At 40.9% G+C, this 24380-nt stretch overlaps 1 protein-coding gene across 1 annotated transcript in view; it reads left to right on the top strand.

Moving 5' to 3' along the window:
- Positions 1-6325: 6325 nt before the first annotated feature.
- Nr1d2 (nuclear receptor subfamily 1 group D member 2) overlaps positions 6326-24380 on the top strand; it is a 28612-nt gene continuing 10557 nt past the window's right edge. The window contains exons 1-6 of the mRNA XM_047531187.1: positions 6326-6635; positions 13694-13960; positions 15132-15220; positions 17785-17929; positions 20094-20719; positions 22759-22944. Coding sequence (XP_047387143.1) covers positions 6620-6635; positions 13694-13960; positions 15132-15220; positions 17785-17929; positions 20094-20719; positions 22759-22944 — 1329 coding nt within the window. The 5' untranslated portion in view covers positions 6326-6619. The remainder of the gene's footprint in view (positions 6636-13693; positions 13961-15131; positions 15221-17784; positions 17930-20093; positions 20720-22758; positions 22945-24380) is intronic.

Genomic DNA, 24380 nt, shown 5'->3' with positions numbered 1-24380 from the left:
AATACCTAGTACAAAAAAAAAAAAAAAAAAAGAAAAGGAAAGGAAGAAAAGTAATATTAGGACACATTGTACTCCTAGGAGGGATTCTCAATTAGATGGGCTTTCAAAATAATAAATAGGAAAATGGAAAAATTATGAGTTGAGAAAGTCAGCAATGTGGATTGTTCATTTTGCTAGATCGTAAGCCTTTTTGTTAGAGCTAGTTTTGTGTTTCACGTTAGGTTTTAAGTTTTTGGTTTTGTTTTGTTTTGTTTTGTTCACCCCTGCCTGATGGGGAAAAAGTAATGCAGAAATTTTATTTTATTTTATTTTTTAAATTGTGATAGGGGGCTGGGAATATAACTTGGTAGAGTGCTTACCTTGCAAGCACAAGGCCCTGGGTTCAGTCCCCAGCAACACACACACACACACACACACACACACAAAATTGTGATAGGGAGTATTGAAGATGACCAGGCATTCTTTATAGTATGTTTATTTAATGAACTCTCATGTAACATTTCTTCTTTATTAGTTTTTCAAATTTCTGTTTAGGATGTTATTAAATCAATGGAGCACTTAAACAATTCAGCCAGAGTTTCCAAATGGTGGTAGGTATTTTTCTACTGTATTTAATGAGGGATCTCACCCAGATGGCTTCTGTTGTGGATTGTCTTGGATTTTTATGCAATGTTGTATAGATTGCACTCATTACATGTGAGTATAACACTTTTTCCTACTAGATTCTTATCTGAATTAATAGTCCCATTCCAAATCATAAGATACTGAGATTGGATAATAAAGGACTCAGAATAGACAAAAGACTGAGTCTGTATCTGAAATGTCACTACTGGCTTTCAGTTCCACAAGGAGAAGGAATACCTCAAAAATAGAATGGAGGGACTGGGGATGTTGCTCAGTAGAAGACTGCTTGCATAGCATGCATGGGACTGTGGGTTTGATCCCCAGCACTGCAAAAATAAATAGATAGGTAAAAAATGTAATGGCACCATTTCGTGGAGTGGGAAGTGAAGGCCTTTCTGGGTTCCACTTCTTATCTGACTCTTGTTCCTTTCTCTGTAGCATCCTTCCTCCTTACATTCTTAGGACATGTTGCCAGATGGAGGGAATGAAAGTGTTTACCTTGAGAAGTACAACCTCTTAAAACTTTAACACTGCAATGTGGTCCTCACATCAGGGTGGATTGCATATTTGTGTGATTCTTCAAAATTGTCTTCAGTTTGAATAATGATAGTTGCAAGAATATATTCCATCTTACATGGTATTCAAAATATGACCCTGCCATTCCTTTTATGGAAGAGGACTATAATCCTTTATGCTTAAATCTGGGTGTGCTTGTCACTTCCTTGTCACCAGTAACGCAACAAACGGATGCTGTATCACTTTTGAGGCTTGATCAGAAAAGGAGATGCAACTTCTGCTTTGTACCATGGGTACTGGCACTAGAGCCCTGAGCTGCTCTGTAAGCAGTCTGACAGCTCTGAGGGATTTGAGAGGAAACCCAAAGCAGCCCACAAATTAGAGTCCTTGTGGAGAAGCCCTGAAACTTGCCAAAGATGAGAGAAATGACCAGCGGGTACCTAGCTGCTTCAGCCCCTGCTACTCCAGCTCCACCTACTGATTGCGAGATGACCCTGAACCAGAAATGTCCAGCCAGGAGCTCCTGAGATTCCTAACTCTCAGAAATCACTGGATGGGGCTGGGGTTGGAGTTCAGTGGTAGAGTGCTCGCTTGCCTAGCATGCATGAGGCACTGGGTTTGAGCCTCAGCACCACATTAAAAATAAATATAGGTATGTATAACTAAAAATATTAAAAAACGAAATCACTGGATGGTAAAATGATTGCTACCATTTCCTCCACATCTTTTTTTTTTTTTTTTTTTTTCTTTCAATGCTGGGGATCAAATCCAAAGCCTCCTGTGCATGTGAGGCAGGTGCTTTACTACTGAGCTACATGTCCAGCCCTGATGGTTGTTACTTTAAACCACTATGTTATGGGGTGATTTATTATACTGCTGTAGTAACTGGACTGTTTCCTAAAATAGGCGAGAATGAGTGAAAGCAATTGTATCAGTGAGGTTTCCTTAGTTACAAATAAGAAACTGACTGACTAGCGCAAGCAAATTTATAAGGTAAATTTCCAAATTAAGAAGTAAGAGGGAGAGGTGGCCCACACCTGTAGGTTAAGGCAGGAGTTCAAAGCCAGCCTCAGCTACTTAGTGAGGACCTCAGCAACATAGTGAGACTCTGTCTCAAAATAAAAAATAAATAAAAAATAAAAAATAAAAAGGGCCAGGATGTGGCTCAGAGGTAAAGCATGCCTGGGTTCAATTTCCAGAACAAAAAAAAGAAGAATTTATCACGGTGACCCAGGAAGAGAGGAAGAGAAAGAAAGTGTAAATCCGAAAGAGCTGCTACCAGCTACATATGGCTATTGATGCTTGATACAGGGCTACTGCAACTGAGGGACAAAAGTTTACTTTCTATAATTGTAAATAACTTAAATAAAAAAAAAAACTGGTAACCTGTAAACTGTTTTTTCCATTAAGTACACTGTTCTGGTAGGACTCTCACTCTAACCATTGCATCTCATACTATTTTTGCATGGCAGTGTGTGTTTGTGGTGGTGGTGGGCGGGTATGGTTTCTAGTATTTCTCATAAATACTTCATGGATTTTGTTGGTGTTAATGGATTGATTCGGACTGAATGAATTTTTTCTATGTGCATATGTAATATTGGAATGTGTTTATTTGAATATTTTATGAAGACATAAAACAAGAAGGCATGATTTACATGGTACTTCCTATGTAACTCATAACTGATAATTAAATTGAAATGTTTTTACTTAGTTATGACAGTTTTCCTAATTAAAAAATAAGAATAGATAAAATTTTGAATTTAAAATAAAGCCATTGATTGATGAAGAGTGTGGGTGCTGTATAGAAGCTGGTACCATGACCAGAATGGTAAAGAAAAAGAGAACCTGGAAAAAGATAAGCCACAAATGTCACCAGGAATAGCAACTACAATTTCAGGTGGCAAAGCAAATGGTCAAAGCTATTTGTTGACAGGTGATGACGTCACTGCTCTGACATAGGGTTGTGAATTCCTGTGTTTTAAACATTTCTGTTTTCATTTCCAGTAGTTATTGATTCATGTAGCTCAAACACACACAAAACGCACTTTATTCTCTTCAATAATTCTACCAGTATAGAGGAGTTCTGTGGTCAAAATGTTTGAGAACTGCTGATCTTGGGCATAGAAAAGGCAAAGCTTAAGTGGATTGTTGTGGCAATATGAACTAGCAGAATTTACTGGAACATTTTAAAATGAGGACTTTTAAAATGAGGAACTGGTCTCATGTTTAAGGAAATTCCACCTTCCTTACTTACTTCCTTTTCCCCTCTAATATCCTTCCTTCATCTAGGTCCTCTTATTGTACTGGCCCATTATACTTGAGTTTGGAGTTAGAAGATTTTAATTTAGGCTTTTCCCTCATCTGCATCTAGATTGACCTGTCTTGTGTTGCGTTTCAAGGGTCCTGTTAGTTGAATGTAAAGGTTAATGGAGTCAGTTTTACCAGGAAATAATTTGCATTCTTAAAACAGATTAATTTTTGAAGACATAGTCACATCATTCCACAGAGTTATTTTGGTCAGAGGAATGAGGAAGATGGAGTAGGTAGAAACCCTCAATGCATAGTTTGCATATCTCAACAGATTGAGCCTTAGACACAGCAGGGTTAATAAATGAGGTTCCTTGGAATGACAGCAGCAAAAGGTAGTTTCCACAGCAGCTACAGCACTCTGGGGCCCAACCAATCTGGTTGTCACTCAGTCTCCTCCTCTGGTACTGAGGAGCCCAACCAGTTTCCAGGGGGCAGTGCTGTGACTGGCCAGTGACCTGGGTTATAGCTCTATATCCTCTGACAGTTATTTGTGAAACCTCACAAGAAGGCAACCTTTAAAGATCCTGAGGCTCATAGATATATTTATTTTACAGACATTATTATAGAAGAAAGGGTCTTATATCCTTTACAATGGGTTTTCACTTAAGGTTCTTTTCAAATTTATGTGGAGGCAACTAAATATATTTTTAAAAGGCTATTTTTAGAGCAGTTCTTAGTTCACAGCAAAATTGGGTGTAAAGTATATTTACTGTTGCCATAAACGCACAACTTCCCCTACTATCAACATCCTGCGCCACAGTGATACATTTGTTACCACCACTGAATCTACATTGACATATCACCCAAAGCCCTTAGTTAACATTCAGGCTTCACTCTTGGTATTTTATACTCTATAGGTTTTGATCAATACATAAACACAAGTATTTACCTTTATAACATTGTACAGAATAGTTTCCCTACCCCTGTAATCCTCTGTCCTGTGTATTCATCCCTCCCTCCCTTCAGTAATGCTTGGCAACTACTAATTTTTTTTTTGTTTTCTTTTTTCTTTTTGGCAATGAAGACTGAACCCTCAGGCACTTTCCACTGAGCTACATCCCCAGGTCTTTTTAAAAATTTGAGACAGGGTCTTGTCGAGTTGCTGATACTGACCTTGAACTTGGGATCCTCCTGTCTCAGCCTCCCAGTTGCTAGGATTACAGGTGAGCGTTCAGCTCAGATTTTTTTTTTCCCGTCATCACACTTTTGCCTTCTCCAGAATGTCACATAGTTGGTATCTCATGGTATATATCCTTTTCAGAGTGCTGGTATCTTCTTTCATGACTTCATTTCTGCCTTCTAGGCTGTTCATATTAACCCCATTTTACCTGTGTAGAAGTAGATGGTGACTGATGCATAAAAGGAAATGGCAAGCTACAAAATGTAACCTGGGAAACTCATCCACAACACATGGGGGTGATAAAGCCCTGAGGGAAAGAAGAAAAAATGACTATATGGCTAGAGAACTGTGTTTGGAGGGGGTTTGGGTGGCAAGAGAGTCTTCAAAACAGGAGCAAGGCCCAGAGCCCCCGCAGTGCTAATGCAGGTTAGGGGAAGCCATCAGAGAATTTTAAGCAGAGTAATCAGAATTCATTTGCATTTTAAAAATAACCCACAGACTGCTGGAAAGAGACTGTAGGTGGACCCCAGAAGCAGCTTGGGGTTAAATAACTGTTGTAGGAGTTGAAGCAAAAGATGATGGTGGTTTGCTCTAGAGTAAGCAATGCCACTGTTGAAAAGCATAGGGACTTGAGACATTTTGAAGGTTAGATTTGTTAATGGATTGAATGGCAGTGAGAGAATATTAGAAACCTAACTTGCTGGCTTCAGGAGCAGGAAGATACACCAAAATAGTAAAGACAGATATGGTGAAGGAACTTCTGTGTTGGGGGCTGGGAGGAAGTGGGGGAAGAAAAGTGTTGCACGTGTCTTTCACATGACATATGTTCCTCAACATTACATACTGAAAAATTTCAAAGAGCAAATGGAACGAATTTTACAACGAATACCCATATAACCCACCTCCTAATTTTTACACCTTACTATCCATCTATCCATGCCTCTATTAGCCTTACTTTTGGAGTGCATTTAAATTGCAGACTTCAATGCACTTTCTTCTAAATTCTCATCAGCACGCATCTAATTTGTTTTCATTTTTCTTTTGATTTAAAATTTACATACAAGGTGAAATGCACCAATCTTAAGTGCACATTCCCTGAGTTCTGACAATGCATACACCTGTCACACCAACTGAGATGCAAGGGGGCATAACTGAACGGGTTCTGGCACTCCGAGGAGAGGTTTCTGCTTGAAATGTAAATTTGGAAATCATCAAAACACAGGTTTATTGATGAGACTGGATGAAAACATAGAGGGAAGAGAAAGTCTCTGTCCACAGAACCCAGCATTTAGAGGTCAGACGGGAGAGCGGGACCGCGGGATTGGAGGTCAGGGGTTGGACCAGCCTGAAGAAGCTGGCCCAGCCCAGGGTCCTGGGAAGCACTTCTGCTGGACACCTCGGGAGGTCCTCAAAACCATCGGGGTGACTGGAGGAGTCAATAGGTGGCGGGGTGGGGTGGGTGGGGTTCGGGGGAGCTGAGTGCAAGGAGCTCCCGGCACAAGGCCGGAAGGTCAGCCAGGAGGAGCGGCATGGAGGAGGGGGCGCAAGAGGGAGGGTAAGGAGGGAAACTGAAGAGAGGAGGTGGAAGGAGTGGAGGGGAAGAGGGAGGAGGGAGTGGGGGGAAGGAGGAGCGGGGGAAGGAGAGGGGGACTCGAGCCGAGCGGAGGCGCGGGCAGGGGCGGAGTCGCCGCAGCGGCCAGCCGAGGGGCGGGCGGAGGGAGGGGGTGTGTGCGCGGGTCACATGGTCGCGGCTGCCCTCCCTATCAGCCGCCCTCGCCGCCGCGGTGCGCTGGCTGCAGGAAGCCGCCGCGCCGCCGCTTTTGTTGTCAGGGACCCCGGGAGGAGCGCCGCTCGCCCGCCGCCGCCACCCTCTCCCTGCAGCCCGCTCTTCAGCGGCGGGGCCTGGGTCCCGGCGCCCCGCCGGCCCTGCCCATGAGGGGGCCCCGCGACCACCGCCGCCTCCAGCCCGGGGCGGCACGGCGCTGAGCGGCGGCGGCGCTGCCCCCTCTGCGGGAAGCGGGCGGCCTGGGCCCCCTCCCCGAGGGCACCATGGAGGTGAATGCGGGTAAGAGCCGGACTGCGGCGAGGGGACGGCGGAGGGGGCGCCCGGAATCCAGGGGCCATTTCGGGGGGCGGCGGCGGGGGGTGTCCGCAGGGCCGGCGGGGTGGGCTGCCTCGTGCCGCGTGTCTGCCTCGGGCTCGGTTCCCGTCGCCCCCCGGGCCGCCCCGCGCTGGCCCTCCCGACACCCCGCAACGCCGCAGCGCGGCCCGGTGGCGCCCGACCCGGCCCCCCCCTCACATGGCCCGGCCGCGCGAGCCACGTGCGCGCTGTGTTTACGTTCGGCGGCGCGCGGGCGCCGGTTGGCTGGGCGAGCGCGTGACGCGGCATTACATAATGGGCGCTGAGGCGGCGGTGGCGGGCGGGGACACGTGAGGCCGCTCGGCTCTGTGACCCACATTCCCCGGGGCCGCAGGGACACGTGGGGGCGGGTGCGCGCGCGCGCGCGCCGGCTGGGAGCGCCGCAGCCTCCCGGGAGGCCCCGCCCCTTTGGAACCCTCCGGGCTGTGACGTGGCCGCGATTCCCTCCTCCCCCGCGGGGTTGCACACTGCGGAGGAGGCCGCGCGTGCGCGCCCGCGGAACTCCGCGGCGGGGCACCCCCAAGGAGGACTCCGGCGCCGCAGTGCGCGGGCCGACACTCGCACGGCCGCTAGGTGACCCCGACGCCAAGCCCGGGCCGGAACGGCGCTCGGGGATGCTGCAGCAGCTAACCTTGCAGAGCTCGCGAAAGGGGTGCAGGGCGAGGGCGCACCACCGCCGAAGCGAGTGCCGCGAGGAAGGCGTGCGCTTCCCCGACCGAGGGTCGGAGGAGCTCTGGACCTCTGAGGTCATTAACGATGCGCAGACCCGAAGACCTGACAGCACTTGCCATGGGGATGCCCCCCCCATATTGACCAAAAAAAAAAAAAAAGTTTCCTCTAGAACGACCCGCATTATACATCCCAAAATTCCCCTCGCACTGGGATTTTACTGTAAACGTGTCATACTGGTTACTATGGTCAGAATGACTCAGGTGATCATAGGTGCCTCTGAATCCTTATGGAAGACTAGTCCTTCCTTGTTCTTTTGTTTTATTGGGAAATGAACCCAAGGTTTCATGCATGCTAGGCAAGTACTTTACTACTGAACTACATCCCCATCCCTCATTCTTTATTTAAATGAAAACAAACGAAAACAAACAAAAAAACTATAGGTCGCTGGTGTTATCTTTACCCGATTATGTTGCCAGAGAATAATACTGGGCTCCCTGTCCTTTTTCTGACCCAGACAAATGGTGGCCCTATACCTGAAGCAAGTGAAGTTACAGAAGCAGCCAGTCCCCCCCCCCCCCCCAGTTTTATGCTTCTCTAAAAATCAGACCTTGATAACAAGCATGTTGTAAATATTTTACCAAGAATAACAGTAAAGTCGTTTTCTAGTTGTGTGTTGATTACCTATAGGGCTACTTAATCTTTGAGGGTATTTAAAAACATTCAGTAATTTATGGAACTAAACTTTTCAATAATAGGCCTTTAGAGGTTATCAGGTTCACCTTCTAACCCAACCTTTAGCATTAATTCTTCAGGTTTTGCAACCTTTAAGGTGTGTTGGCTAAGGTGGTGGAAGTTTTCTCTGGTTTGAACCTTCCTGGAATATGTATGATCTTAATGTTGACTTTTGGAGATAAACAATAAAAATTCCTCTGATAGACTTGACAGCTTCTTCTCCATATTCTTTTCAGTTATTTCTAGTTCTCATCTCTTGGTCCTTACTCAGTGTCTTTTTTTTTTTTTTCCTTGACCACTCAACCTTCTTGCCCTTTGGGATATAGCATCCAGAAGCGAAAGGGCTCCTGTGGAAGTGGTTGGACAATTACCAAGTTCCAAGTTGTCTTCTTTGTTTTGGACCCTCTTGCAAATGAGTTATCTGGCAGGCTTAGGTTTGGGTTTTTTTTTTTTTTTTTTTGGCATATTGCTTTGCTGACTCATAGTAACCTTGCAATCATCTAGGACCTTTTTCACAGGAATTGTTTTGAAAATAGATTTCAGATAATTGCTTGACCTGAAGTGTACGAATTTGCACTTACCTTTTTAAATTTTCTCATGCATTCGGCCACAGGTTCGAAACTGACAAGCTTTTAGCCAGTATGTTAACAATTTCTGCCATCTGTCAAAGAGGGTTTCGATAAGAATTCCCTTTAATTTCCTTCAGATTGTAAACATTGACCAGGGTGGGGCCAAGTTCATTGCTGTGAGGCACACCTCTGGCTTATCTCTCTAGGGTTGGTATAGGTTGATGAATTTCCACCAGTGATCATTTCATCTTACTGTCTGTAAATCATGACCCACTGCTTCTGTACTCTCTCCTTAACTACACAGATAGGAAATAGTTAAGTGAGAAGTTGTGTAGAGAAATTGACTACATAATCTTGTCACAGGATTTTGATTGAGTATTCTGAATTCTGTAAAGTGAGATGAGTCACTGCATATCCTTTATAACCATGGCTATAATTCACATTAAAAATGGAAGGCATTCCCACAGTTTATTATATTTATAAATCTGCATTCTATGTTTTTCTAGACTTGGGGGAAGAAACCAGAGGGACAAAAGGGCAAAGGCATCTTCACTAGGAGTGAGAAATAGCAAAATAATGGGGACAATCAGAAGTGAAGTAGGAAGTTGCTTGGCTATTTAGTGTGGTTAAGGGATTCAGAAAGTGGTGTGGAAATAACCGACAGAGAAAACTCCTGGATTCATATGGAAGTAAAAAGTGAAGGAAAGAAGAAAGGAAAAGGGGGTTTAGATTTGTTTGAGCTGTTCTCAATCAACTCTTCTAGTTCTCATTGAGCTCTTCCAGTGTGATAATGACAAAATAACAGCACTCTCTGTTGATATTGAACTGTGTACTATGTCATTAGTATATTCCTTCACATTCTCTGAAGGAAAGCACTTTGCCACTGTCTTAAAGGTGAGGGGCTAAGAAAATTGAAGCTAAATAACTTAGCAGTAGAACAAGAATTTGAACCTGCAAAGTCCATTCAGGTTGCTCAAATTACTGTGATGCTATCAAAGATGTTAGCTTACATAACATTTGAAAATGTATGCACAACTTGGGGGTTCTGTGTTCGTGGACTTGAAGAAAATACTGTAAGGATCCACTTGGATTGCAGTATTGTGAGATCATAGCTGGTGGAAAAGTAGCTTTGTGCAGAGCCTCCTTATATCAGCATTGGTCTCTTTTTTTTAACCTTGTTGCTAAACTGGCTTTTTTCCCCCTAGATGCAAGATTACACCTTGGCCTTCATTTGCGTGGAGATGAAGTACTGCTCATTTTACAGAATAAGACCTCATTTTTTGTCACCCTATTTAAGAATGAGTCATAGTGATACATCATTTAATAATTTATATGTTCTTTAAGACCCCACTTTGACTTTGTCACCTTTACTGTGCTCTTCATGATCTCTGCCATCTTTATGCTCTGCTTTATGATCCTTAGCATTTCAGTCATTTGTGTGAAATGTTGCACACGTTTCCATGGGTGTTTACCAGGTTGTTCTCTGAAACCTTTTAGGGAAGGGACCATGCTGTTCTCTGGAGCCCTGACACTCAGGACATGGAAGTTTAGTGCTTCTATTAGATCTGTGGTGTGAGGGGGGAATTATTCATAACCCACTTTTAGGATGAGAAAACTGAAATTTCTCGGTGGTAAAACTGTTTTATTCTAAGTCACAAGGCAAAAAAAGTATAGTCGTGACTTGACATCAAGCATACTTGCCAGGAGGGTGGGCAGACCTGGAAAAGGGGCAAGAAAACTCCAGTGTGTGCAGGAGCAGTGCTTTCCAGCAGTGCAAATTGGATATTGACTTCTGGCTTGTCTGCAGTTGACCACTGGGTAAGCCCTAGCCTGGGAACCTGGCCCAGCGCCAGGGTCCCTTTCAGCTAAAAATAGAGAAGACTCTGCCTCAGCTAATTTTAGCACAAGGCCTCTAAGAAGTATATTCAGCCCGTTTCCGGAGGTGTTGGGACTTGCTGGTTTGGGGATTTTACCTTATTGCTTTATCATCAAAAACTGTGCAAAAAAGCACTTTAATAATCCCTTTTATGGACAGCATTTTATTGTGTAATAACTCTGGCAGATGGTACCATTTTATGGACAATGACTCAGGTTTAGAGATTGAAAGTGGCTTGCTTGCTCAGGTGTTCTCAGTAAGAAGTGGTAGTCTGTACTCTGGCTCACTCAGCCTTCACTTTTCCTCTCTGGCCCTGCCATGAAGTAGCTATATTACTTAACCATTCTGAACTGAGTTCCTCATGTATGAAATGGGTTAAAGGAAGTTGGTTCACAAGACACTTAGAAGGATGAAATGTAACATGAAATTGTGTCATTTTATGCTTGGTGTCCGAAAGGTATATGATGACTAGTTTTACTTCCCTTTCTTCACTGGGTTGAGGAACTACTTGGTGTAGTCCTTACCTTCTAGGAAATTAAAATTTAACCCATCAGGTTTGCTAAACATTAGGTTGGTAGATAGGTGTGTATTAGCAAGAATAGATATTAAGACAACTGAATCAGTGTTGAAGATCTTGCTGGGAGGGTGCAGCTGCTTCTAGGTCGGTGATCTTTGGTTGTGTCCCTGGTAAAATGATTGAACTCCTGAAACATGGTAATGACATTTTTTTCCCCCAAATTTGAGAGTCTTTATTAAGCTGGTCAGCTGACTGTCTCACACAATGACATTTTAATTGATAGTAGCATAGTACCTTTTCTCAGGTTAGGTTTTGGAACTTTTGCAAAGGACACTCATTACAATACTTTCCATTATTTATTTGGTGCTTTAAACCAGCTCTTAAGCCATCTGTTTTATAAAAGTTTATTTTTAAGCAGAGGTAGTTAGAAGACTTTGTGAACAAAGATGATTGATTCAAAATGCCGGCCCTAGGAAAGTCTTATTTCAAGGAAAAAAATCACTTTCTCATCTTCTGTCCTTCTACTTAAGGCACTATAGGAAAGACAAACAGCTGTGAGACATTCCTTTGGGAATTTATTGAGGACTAAGAACGATGTTTTTTCTTTGTTTCCTGTACTGAGTATAAAAGAGGTAACAGTTTGCTAACACCTGGAATTCCTAATGTGAACTTCAGATCCCTAAAGTTTTTTAAAGACAGATGGCCCAGTAATATGGCATTAGACACTTCCAGGTTAAAATGGTTTCTCTGAATTCACAGGGTGTTGAAGGTCTTGGGGCAGTTGTGTCAAGCAGGTGTCAATCTTTACAACTATGGACCAACTTATGTTTGAATTTACTGTAGCCATATTAAACTCTGGTTTACAAAGAGCCTATTAAAAAAATGTATATTTTTTCTCTTTTTTCTTATTAGGGGTTGGGGGAGATTTACGGGGATTGAATCCAGGGGTGTTCTACCAACAGAACTACATCCCCAGCCCTTTTTAATTTTAGACAGTGTCTCAAGTTGCTGAGACCTCAAACTTGAACTCCCAAGTCACTGGGATTACAGGGCTGTGCCACTGCCAGGCAAAAACGCGTGTTTCTGAGAGTACCTTCATTCTGGGAAGGGCCTTGGAAGCGTGTATTTTGAAAGAGCACCAGGTAGCTTTGGTGATATATATTTTACATAATTTCTCTTGTGATGAAAATAAGGTTGGGAAGATGTTTTCTTTGTGTTTAGACTCTTAGAAGCTTTTAGACTATTATCAGGAAGAGGATATTTTGTGTTACACTTGTAGCTTTCCAGTAATGTTTCACACTGCTTAAGGTCTGTGTTACTGGCTGTGGGCTTTATAAAGGGGGAAAAGTAGATCTTAAAAATTATGTATGGCAGATTATCTGTGAAGCATGTACAGAAAATTAAGACACTGTGCACCTGGTGCTCGTGGTCTAGTTGAGAAAGAGATGGAAACAGGAAAACAGTAGGTTTATGTAAGATTTTAGGACAGTGTGGAAGAGATAATTAAACTTTATATATGTTGTGCACTGAAAAAGCCAATAAATATTTGTTGATGATCGAGAGAATAAGAACTGTGATAGACTTTGGCAGGGAGGATGAGAATTACTTATTTAGCCTGGGATTTGGAAAAATACTATATTAGGCCTTGAAGTTGCTCCTACAACATTTTATCTTTTTGAGAGAAGTTGAAAATTATACCCTAAGAATAATTTGAAGGGCTTCTTAACCTGGGAGGTTCAGGCCAGTTTTTAGAGGGTCATGGGTTTATATTGGTGAATTGGTGAACTGCATTTTGAGAGTAGGTCCGTGAAGAGTGCATTAGCAGCAGCCTTACTGTTCTCTCATAGCACATGTTCTTCCTTTAAGCCTCTTTAACATGTACTGTGAATAGTGAGTAAGAAGAACAAGCAGTGAGTCTGGATTCTTTATGAACTGCTCAGAGTCTACAAGTCCAGTGGCAGAATAATGGGGTGGAAGAAGGAGAGGAACTAGGGATTAGTGAATAGTCACAGACATATTCAGAGGCATCAAAAGAAAAGGTTTGGGAACAACAGCTATGAAAAATTCCACATTGTGAGATAAATTACTTTATCTGGAGTTCCAAAGGTTACATCTGTTCCCCATCAACTCATATTTCAGCCAAGTGCGGGGGGAGGCAGATGATGAATTCATTGTTTTATGACTCTGTTTGATGCGGAGATAATGGAGGAACCAAGGAGAGGACCAGAACCAGATTTTTTTACAGCCAGAACAATTTGTTTACTGTAAGTTATGAAGTCACTCAAGGATGATTTTCAGTCCTTTTAGGAAAAGAGTTGAAAATGAAAGGCTTTAGATTTGGGTCTGTGTGTGCTCAACTCTGAGCCAACAAGGACCTTCTCAGTTTTTAAATCAGTGGGAGTTATATGTGCTTTGACCTTTGCGGAAGCAAGAAGGTTAGTAGGAAATAAGGGAATAGGTTCCTTTTTACTTTTGATGTAAGCAAACATTTAATACTAGTAACTGGTTTCTAAAGTTAATGACTTTATGAATAATTCGGTAAATTAGTATGTTCAGATTTGCAGAAATAAAAAAATGCACATTGTGTCTAACTGTCTGATTTCCCTGTGTTTTTTAGGAGGCGTGATCGCCTATATCAGTTCTTCCAGCTCGGCCTCTAGCCCTGCCTCTTGTCACAGTGAGGGTTCTGAGAATAGCTTCCAGTCCTCCTCCTCTTCTGTTCCATCTTCTCCAAATAGCTCTAATTCTGATACCAATGGTAATCCCAAGAATGGTGATCTCTCCAATATTGAAGGCATCCTGAAGAATGATCGAATAGATTGTTCTATGAAAACAAGCAAATCAAGTGCTCCTGGGATGACAAAGAGTCATAGTGGTGTGACAAGTAAGTGACTTCAGTATTTTAAAGGTTGTTGCCATTAGTTGCCTGTGGGGCTTATTTCATCAACTTTTTGTTGCGGGGGGGCATTATATTTCTGAGTATAATTTTCGTTCTCTTCTGGGTAATCATAGATCAGTATGGAAAAAATCAACAGTGATTTTAGAAGTCACAGCCTAGGGGCTGTCAGTGTGGTTATATTATCTGCCTGAACATGTTTCTCTAGGATTCTCCCTTTTACCACATGCTCACAGGTACCTTTCTATTGGATTGAATCTTGTTTCTTGAACAGAGTATTAAAAAGAATTGTGGGAACCGGTTTACTTGTTGAAGTTGGAGTTGGGAATGTTTAGGACTAGACAACAAAGCAGGATTTGGGTAACCAATGAGAAGTGGGATCTGGATTCCTGAGAAAGTGTGAAAGTAGCAAGGACTGACAGAGGGAAGGGTCAGAAGGAGTGGACTCATCTGCTCCTGTAGTTGAGTAGAATGAGTACAGTTGCCTGTGGAAACATCACTTTGCATCTTTTATTGATTGATTTCTCTGCCTAAAATCTTGATTTTTATCCAGGAGCACTATTTTCTTAGTTCTGGTTGCATATCTGCTGCAAAGCAACTACAAATTTACAAAAATTTCAGTGTATTTTTAAGATTATCAAGAAAGGGAAAAAAAAAAAAAAAGAAAAAAAAACAGCACTCTGAGGTATTTTTGGCAGCTCCATAAGCTGTGTTTAAAAGAAAAACATGGCCTGGTGTGGTGGTGCACGCCTATAATGCCAGCGACTGGGGAGGCTGGGGAAGAATTATCACAAGTTCAAGGCCAGCCTCAGCAACTTAGTGAGGCCCTAAGCAACTTAGCAAGATAAAAAACAGAACATAAAAGCCAAAAGGACTGTCTCAAAACAAAAACTGTCTCAGAATAAAAAACAAAAAGGACTGGGGATGTAACTCAGTGGTAAAGTGCCCCTGGGTTCAATCCTCAATACCAAAAAAAAAAAAAAAAAAAAAAGGGAAGAAAACTATGATTTCCTCATTTGTTAATTTGGTGTGGAGATTTTTCTTTCAAATTATGAAAGCAGATATGTATCTTGCAAGTTGAATGAAATAAAATATTCAGTTGGAAAGAAAACACAAAGTCTTTCTTCCAGCTCTTCACCTCCTTCTGTTTGTGCTCTAGAGTTTAGTGGCATGGTTCTACTGTGTAAAGTCTGTGGGGATGTGGCGTCAGGATTCCACTATGGAGTTCATGCTTGTGAAGGCTGTAAGGTAAAGCATGCTTTCGTTTCCTTAAACTATGGATTCTGGGGTTAAATAAATTGGGGTTAGGTTTGCAGATATCCACCACTGAATACCTGGGAGGAAGAGAAAAGTCAGCTGTTCCTCTTAAGTTTTATGCGTTTTAAGTAGTGTGTAAACATAACTTGTTTTGAAAAATATTCTTTATGCTGTGGAAGCATTTCTTTTTTCTTTAAACTGTTGACCAAAATACATTTGCTGTCTCAGTTAGACAGATTTATGGTGTGAGCCAGGTGCACCATACAGTCTCAGGCACAGTTCTGGGAGGTTGGGAAGCGGCATGGAGCAAAACAGGCAAGGCACTTCTGTTGCCCTGTTGAAGTTCATTTAAACAGAACTTTGAAGTAGGTCTTGGTTCTATTTGTGTTGCTATAATAAAGTAGCACAGTCTGGGTAATTTATAAAATTTATTTGGCTGAGAGGTTTGGATGTTGGGAAGTCTCAGATCAAGGAATTTCATATGGTGAGGTTCTTCCTACATTATAACACTGTAGAAGGGAGCACTGTAGAGGGAGAGAGGGAGGAAGAGTATACAAAAATGTGAGCATGAGCATCGAGATAACATACACAGGATAACCACATAATCCATCCACGAAGGCCCAGCCCTCATGACCTAATCACCTCCTAAAGGTCCCACCTCTTGACACTTCTGCAAGGGGGATTAAGTTTCCAGCACATGAACTTTGGCGGGTTGTGGGTAGGGGGGTGGGGCGTGTCACATAGCAGGTCTTGGATACGTTGATATTCTGACATGTCAGGTACTGGGAGCTGAAAATAATGATTCCTAGTTACTTGTAAAAATGTAATGTCTTAAGAAATAGTGCCAAATGAGTAAAATCTTGAGTATATATTGAGCACTTGGGAAAGCTACAGTTAATTTGCAAATTGAGTATTTGCTAGCTATCACTCGTTAGGATGTTGGTTATATAATTCCAAAATGAGAAAGTCTGTCTGAGTTTATGCCCAGGAATCAGTCAGCCAGTCAATAGCTTTTTCTCCCTGAGTCTCTTTAATAACTGGCATAGTCCTTTTTCCTGTTACAAAAATTAGTGTGGTGAAGACAGGTTCTTGCTGTTTTTTGACTTTTAAGGCCAGAAGCGGGAATCCAGTTTGGCAGGATATGGTGGATGAACAAGATAATGAATGTACATGATGAAAGAGGAAATCTTTTCTAGGGTGGCTTAGAGTGAATTGGGAGTTCAGTCACTTTTAATGCCTAAGTCTTTTTGCAAGATTACTTAGTACTTTTTATTGACATAGGTATTTTCTACTGTTTTAAAAAATCTTATATACATATATACGATATATATAAAATATATATATTGATATATAAAAAATCAATATATATATATATTTTTTTACAAAAATGTGAAGTAGTTGTGAGGCAGATATTCTCACTTTATAGCAAGAAAATATAAACCCAGACTGAATGAGATTCACTGTGTGATCTTGATAAATACATATACTTGTTCAGTACTCTCTTGAAATGTGATAAACTTAGCTCTTACATGTTCAAGTGTGTAGTATCACAGTTATAAAATATAAAAATGTGAAATCCTACAAGTACTGAGTGAAGATTTATGAAGTGTGTAGTGAATCATAATATACAGGGAAAATGCAGTTTAAAATGACTTTGTTAGCTGGGTGCAGGGTGCAGGCCTGTAATCCCAGCTCCTGGGGAGGCCGAGGCAGGAGGATTGCAAGTTTGAGGAAGCCTGGACAACTTAGTAAGACCCTGTCTCGTGTCTTAAAATAAAAAATAGGAAGGACTGGGGATGTAGCTGTGTTAGAGTGCCTCTGGATTCAATCCCTTGTACAGGGGAAAAATAGAAAATAAAAAGGGAAAGAAATAACGTTGGTACTTGTATGCTTGGATTTTCTGTTTTCTGGGGAACCATTAAGCCAGAGTTCTCTGAGGACCTCTCAGGGCATGTACTTAAATTCTTTGTGTAGTAAAGGCTATTTGTAGCCCTCTAGCTGGGAACTCTTTCCTTGGGTGGTTAGGTGGCCTGTGGGTGCGTGCCCAACGCTCATTGCTGATACTGGCCAAGGACATCTGGCATGTACGAGTAGGCCTTGCCTGTGTCAGCCAGTAATGATTCAGGAAAGACCAAGCTCTAGCAACATAATTCCGGGTTCTGCTGAGGAAATCATAGCTGTGAAACACATTTCTCCACCAACTTTTTAAGAATCTTTCATTTCTATTTCAAAAGTTTTAGAATTTGTATGTAATTAGAAATATGAGATGGCAAATGTGACTGTAGGTGGGAACTTGGTAACTGGGTACAGTGTGGAAAAGGGGGACTTTGGGCCTCATAGGGAAGAAGAATCGGTCAGTGTGTGGATAGCACTTCCTATTTCAGACCAGTAAGGATCCGATTAAATTCTCTGTGTCAATATCATATATCCCTTTGTCCTAAGTTGAAATGATTTCCCAGGTAGCTAGTCTCACACTAGGTAGGTGTGGGAGCAGTGCTTTTGAGGAGGTCATCTGGATGTTTTTAAAGGGTGGGTTGATCTTCCTTTGTTCTCAGGGTTTCTTTCGGAGAAGTATTCAGCAAAACATCCAATACAAGAAGTGCCTGAAGAATGAAAACTGCTCTATAATGAGAATGAATAGGAACAGATGTCAGCAGTGTCGCTTCAAAAAGTGTCTGTCTGTGGGAATGTCGAGAGATGGTATGTTCCTAGTTTAAAGAATGTTTGTAATGTGCATGAAGCTGGACTTTTATTCCTTAGAATGAACTAGAGCTATAAGCCAGTTACTTATGGCCCTCTTGTATTTAGGGTGAAGCAGATTTCAGGAAGCACATTATGATTCCTTGTAGGACACTGAATTCATTAAATTCAGATTTTAGCGTCATCTCAGTTTTTTTTTTTTTTTTTTTTTTTTTTGGTGGTGCTGGGGATTGAACCCAGGGCCTTGTGTATGCGAGGCAAGCACTCTACCAACTGAGGTACATCCCTGGCCCTCAAACAACTTTTGACTGACTTCGTTTTTTGTTGCTGTTACTTCTTATAAAAACCAATTTTTACCCCCTAAACAATATGAAGACTTTTTCTAAGACAAAGATTTGGTTGCTCTTGACATAGGAGTTTTTGACTCTTGTCTTCTTCATTTCTTAGGATTACTGAGGAACGTGTTGTTTTTAATGTGAATTGTCTCTAAAGTGTTTTAGCCTGAGATGAAAATGTGCTTTTGGTGCACAGATTCTAAACACATGCAAAAGAGATACAAAATTGAAAGAAACATTAGGATCTGAAGTGGAGGTGGTTGCTCAATTTTGGCATAATCCATTTCCATTGAAAATAAAAGTGTAGAATTCTTAGTATTATCTATGATTGACATGATTGGAAGATTTGACTCTTCTCTTGTACTTGGGAAAATGATTTCTTGATGTCTTTCTGTAACATGATAGAGCCTTGTGAGCTTTTCAGAGGCTTTAGTAGGAATAGTTAGGAGTTACTGAGCAGTCCTGTTCATCTAAAGAGGACTATTTAGGCAGTCCCTTTGGTTAGTCTAATATCCTCCTGATAACAGAAACTGAATATTGCAATGAGGAATTTCTAGAATAAGAGATTTGAGTAATTATTATTATTATTTTTTAAATTGCCTGGAATTTTGTAGTATTTATAAGACTAGTAAGACTAGTGCTATAAAAATAGTGAATGGTGGTGCATGCCTCATACCAATGACTTGGGAGACTGAGGCAGGAGTATCACCAGTTCAAGGCTAGCTTCAGCAGCTTAATGAGACCATGACTCAAAATATAAAATACAAAGGGACTGGGGATGTAGAGCACCCCTGGATTTAGTCCCTAAAGCCACAGTGGGGGAAAAAAAAAGAAAAAATAGTGAATAGGTATGATTGCCCCAAAAGAAGAAAACCGATATTCATTTGTAAGGGAAGTAGTAAAACTATGAAACATGATAAAATTGTTTGTCTTTTTTTTTTTTTTTTTTTTTTGGGTGCTGGGGATCGAACCCAGGGCCTTGTGCTTACAAGGCAAGCACTCTACCGACTGAGCTATCTCCCCAGCCCCCAAATTGTTTGTCTTTGATAATGATATTGTCAGGGTCTACAATTAGACTAGCAAGGCTTTCTCACTAGGTAGGTATATAGAATTTTTATTATCTTTGCTTGAATATTAGATTAGAAAGTAGCTTTCCTTTGCCTCAGAGATAGGATTATTGGGGACAGTATACTTCCTCAGGCTAGCTTCTAAAACAATGGAGGATGACTGATTTAATTTTTATTTATTCCATTGATTTTAATTACAACCCAGCAAGTGTATTTTCCAATAACTACATTTCTTTTGATTGTATGTGTAATATATGTGTATATGTTTTAAAGTGATTTTCTTTCTTAGGAAGCTGAAAATGATGTGCTTTTGGGGTACAGATGATTTAATAGTTAGGTTTTTGAGAGTAAACTTTCAAGTGTGCATTGATGAGTTAAACATTCTGGGAGTGATTGTGCCTCCTGGGTCGTGGGTCCTGAAAACAGCATCTTCAGCCTTGTTAATAGGTGCTAGTTAGTAATGCTGGTCTGTTTCAAATTCTGGTTTTTATTAATTTTATATTTTTCTTAGGTTTTATTTATAAAATACCCAGGAAATAAATCTCCTTAGCTTTGATTTGGAAGGAGAACAGAACATTTTCCTATTTCCTACTTTCTTTGGGGCATGAACACCAAGTTTAGAAAACTCTGGTCCAGAGACCTATAGATGTTCTTCACTTGTAAGACTAAAGGCCTTAGCTATCGGAGATAATTTTTTGTTATTCTTTTGTACTAAGAGATCTTACTCAGAATTTAGATGTTAAATATCTTTTTCTTCAATAGCTGTTCGGTTTGGTCGTATTCCTAAGCGCGAAAAACAGAGGATGCTCATTGAAATGCAAAGTGCGATGAAGACCATGATGAACAGCCAGTTCAGTGGTCACTTGCAGAATGACACATTAGTAGAACATCATGAACAGACAGCTTTACCAGCCCAGGAACAGCTGCGACCCAAGCCCCAAATGGAGCAAGAAAACATCAAAAGCTCTCCTCCTCCCTCTTCTGACTTTGCAAAGGAAGAAGTGATTGGCATGGTGACCAGAGCCCACAAAGATACCTTTATGTATAATCAAGAGCAGCGAGAAAGCTCGGCTGAGAGCATGCAGCCCCAGAGAGAACGGATTCCCAAGAACATGGAGCAGTATAATTTAAATCACGACCATTGTGGCAATGGGCTTAACAACCATTTTCCTTGTAGTGAGAGCCAGCAGCATCTCAATGGACAGTACAAAGGGAGGAACATAATGCATTACCCAAATGGGCATGCCATTTGTATTGCAAATGGACATTGTATGAACTTCTCCAATGCTTATACTCAAAGAGTATGTGATAGAGTTCCAATAGATGGATTTTCTCAGAATGAGAACAAGAATAGTTACCTGTGCAACACTGGAGGGAGGATGCATCTGGTATAGTGCAATCAATTTTTTGCTCACCTTGTATCAAGGAAAGCTTTGAAGGTTTTCTTTTATTTGGGGATGTACCAACCTGGGAGGTGGGTCAGAAAGCCTAAGAAATTTAGAGGCAATTTTGTATAGTATTTAGGTCAAATAATTTAATAAACAGCATCTGTAGAATGCTCATTTCACACAAGGCTAGATATAAGCATGTGATTTAATTGATACTGTAATTGGGATTAAGATTTCATGTAAAATACCATTCATACAGAGTTGGGCCTTTAATTCTTGGAAATCCCTTTGAAAACTTAAGTAGTGTGGTTAATTAGTACCGTATTAGTTTTGGGATTTTTCTCCAAAGGACTTATCTTTTAGCTTATCATAGTCAGAAATTCTTTGATTTTGGTGGAGAGAGGTTTTGTTGTTTTTATTTTTTTGAGATGGAGTCCTGCTTTATTGCCTAGGCTGGCCTTGAGCTTCTGGGCTCAAACAGTTCTCCTGTCTCAGCCTCCTCAGCTGGGATGACAGGCATGTACCACCATTATTATCCAAAAAGGTCTTTGAATATAGAATATAGATGATTTATTGTTTGAGAAGTTAGGAACATTTTAATTTAACAGGCTAATCTAAGGATTTTCTCAGCTTTCATTCTGTGAGATGTTAATGTATTCATATCATTCAAATTTTTTCATCAAATACAACATTCTACATGAAAATACAGTGTTTATATTCTGCCAAAATGTCGTCAAAAACAAAAGTACTGCACTATTTCCAGTTTAAACCATGAGGTCCTTTGATAGTGCTTGGTATTTTTCTACCACCAGGTAATTAAAGTCTTCTTTTTTTCATTTTTCAAAATAGTTGACTCTCAGTTTTTTGTCCTTTATAAGTATTTGATTCTAGGATCTGTGTGAAAGATAGACTTATATTTTGTTAAGCCATTTGATTTCCTTAAAGAAGGAAACATTCCTAAACATTCAGGTTCTGATTTCATGATTGTCTCCATGGTTTTAGAATCATCCCATTCCAGGAACTCACATTGATTTAATGAAAATTTAAAGTCTGGTTACTGATAGAATATACAGTTCATGTTTTATTATAGTGTTCTCCTGACTTCCTGGCTTCCTGTTTTTCCCTGCCTTAGTCTGCATTTAGAAAGTGCACCTTGTATCTGTAGTCATTCTTAATTGAGCAGTGGAAGTCAGTGATCACACAATTGTTTATGAAATAAAAAGTCAGTGACCTTTTCTAAAAAGTGAAACACCTTACTCTCTTCCTCTTGGAAATCACAACATTGTAATTCTGCTTATTTAGAAATAAGTGAGTTTTAAGATATTAACTAAATACAGTTCTGGGTTGTAAGCCTGTGACTGCTAACTGTATATGGAAAAGTCACTAAACCTTTCAGAGTCTCATTTCTTCATCTAAGAAATAATTATGGGCCAGAGTATATCTTTGGTATAGAGTACTTGCCTGGCATACACGAGGCCCTGAGTTTCATCCTCAGCACTGGAAAAAAAAGATAATTATAATTGGTCATAACTAACAGAGTTGAGAATCAAACAAATATACATAAATTTGTTTCGAAAAACCTGAAGTACTATAGAGCAGCATAATGTGGCAGCAGTGTTAACAAAATAAACTCTTAAACCTGTGCAGTCAGTTTTTGAAATAGATTACAGATAGCATTTTTGCTTTAGGCCACCTCTTTTTATAGTAAATTAATTATTATTATATTGGGTTGCCATGAGACTCTTTTTCTTATGTGAAGGTTATGGACTTTATTATACCTCTAATTTTTAAATGCTTGCACACCTTTCATTGACTAGAAATTATTATTACTGTAAATTTATGATATACAGTTTTATCTATTTATTGCCCCGAGGCTTCCTATGTTAAGGTGTGAGCAGCAAATGGAGTATTTATCAGTAGATTTTTACTTGTGTTTGGGGGTGTTTTCATCATAGGGTTTCTGATGATTGAGATACTACTCTTGAAATTTCTTTGCCACCTCTTACAATTTAAGAGTTTTTCTGTTTTGTGTATACTAGGTTTGTCCAATGAGTAAGTCTCCATATGTGGATCCACATAAATCAGGGCATGAAATCTGGGAAGAATTTTCCATGAGCTTCACTCCAGCAGTGAAAGAAGTGGTGGAATTTGCAAAACGTATTCCGGGATTTAGAGATCTCTCTCAGCATGACCAGGTCAACCTTTTAAAAGCTGGAACTTTTGAGGTAGGTCTTATTTATCCCAAATATTGATATAGGACATGTAGTGTCCCATTTTCTTTGGTGTTTTCGTTCTTTTCTCTTAAGTATTTATAGTTCATAGTCTGAAACTAGCAACCAAAGAATAACCGTCTCAGGGTTAGGTAAGAGACTAGGCATATCCAGAGTTAGTTGTGACTTAGGGGCTCTGTATCCCCAGCATATAAAATCCCAAGTTCTAGTATTGTTTTTAGGGGTGGACTTGGTAGTTTCTGCAGTGTTAAGACACCTACTGATAGTCTAGCCTGGTGTTCGCTATGTTTAATCAGAATCAGAGGGAGAATAGAATTTGGTTTTTGTCTTTTAGGAACATGTAGAATATCTTGGGAATTTATCAGACGTCTCTATGTGCAACTTCAGATCCTTTGGACATCACCTTGCTTTAGGATCCTTGGCTAATTTTTCTATTCCAGTTTCTTCTGCATTCAGCCTGGGCTTGAGGCAGCCTTTGCTTGTCACCTGGGTTGGACCTGGTGAGCTGGTACCTTTCACTTCTGTCTGCTCCAGGGCTTCCCTATTGCTTGCTGAGGTGTGAGACGCCTTTGGCGGGTGGTGGGAAGTGACGTCTGCTGGCCAGATCTTTGAACCTTGGATCAACAGGATAAGGGAACCTGGGATGTTCCCACAAGATGAAACTATCAGTTGCTTTTTCTGTTCAGTGGTGGTCTGCTCAGTAACCCATACTTTAATATTTGCTTGTTCTTCTTCTCTGTCTCATTTCCTTTTTCGTCATTCCTGTTTTCATATGTGCCAGTCCACAGTCCATAGGAGCTTTTGCCCCAGGCTCTGTTTTCTGGAGCACCTGGACTAGAACAGAAAAGACATTTTCATAAATAAAACAGCTATGGAGTAATTAAAAAGTAGCGCTTAAAGGCTAGGCTTTTCAGTTTGAGGGAGAAGGTTAAGTTTAAGGTTTAAAGCCAGAAGGGAAGTCAGTGATCAAGTTCAGTTTAGTTCACTTGGTTTGAAGGGGTAATTACAGCCCAGAGAGGCCAGGAGCCTTTTCTTGGATTACCAGTAAATTCATAACACATCCAGGTTTAGAACACAAATCCCAGATTCCAGGACTTGTATTCTTTCCACCTTGTGATTTGTCTTGGTATTGCTGTATTCTAAGGTAACCACATTTTCATCGGAGGTTCACTCCCTTTTGAACTGTCTTGGGTAAAACAAGTCCTTGCTTGGGAGCATTGCAAAAGGAAGATGTTTGTTCAGTGTTCCTTTGATTATGAGAGAAATGTATGACATAGATGTCACCAGTTAGTATAACGGAGGGAATGCTGTAGGTAAGTAATGTGATTGTTCACTGATTTGGTTTGAATGGCAATCATAACTTGGCATTTAGAATACTTTTTTATTGTGATAGTTGTCTTGTCTGTGGTCTCTTTGGTTTATGGTTTCTT

Source organism: Sciurus carolinensis, chromosome 17 (genome assembly GCF_902686445.1).
Source record: "Sciurus carolinensis chromosome 17, mSciCar1.2, whole genome shotgun sequence".
Taxonomy (NCBI): Eukaryota; Metazoa; Chordata; class Mammalia; order Rodentia; family Sciuridae; genus Sciurus; species Sciurus carolinensis.
The sequence above is the reverse complement of the archived record's forward strand: the minus strand, read 5'-3'. Positions and strand labels throughout refer to the sequence as shown.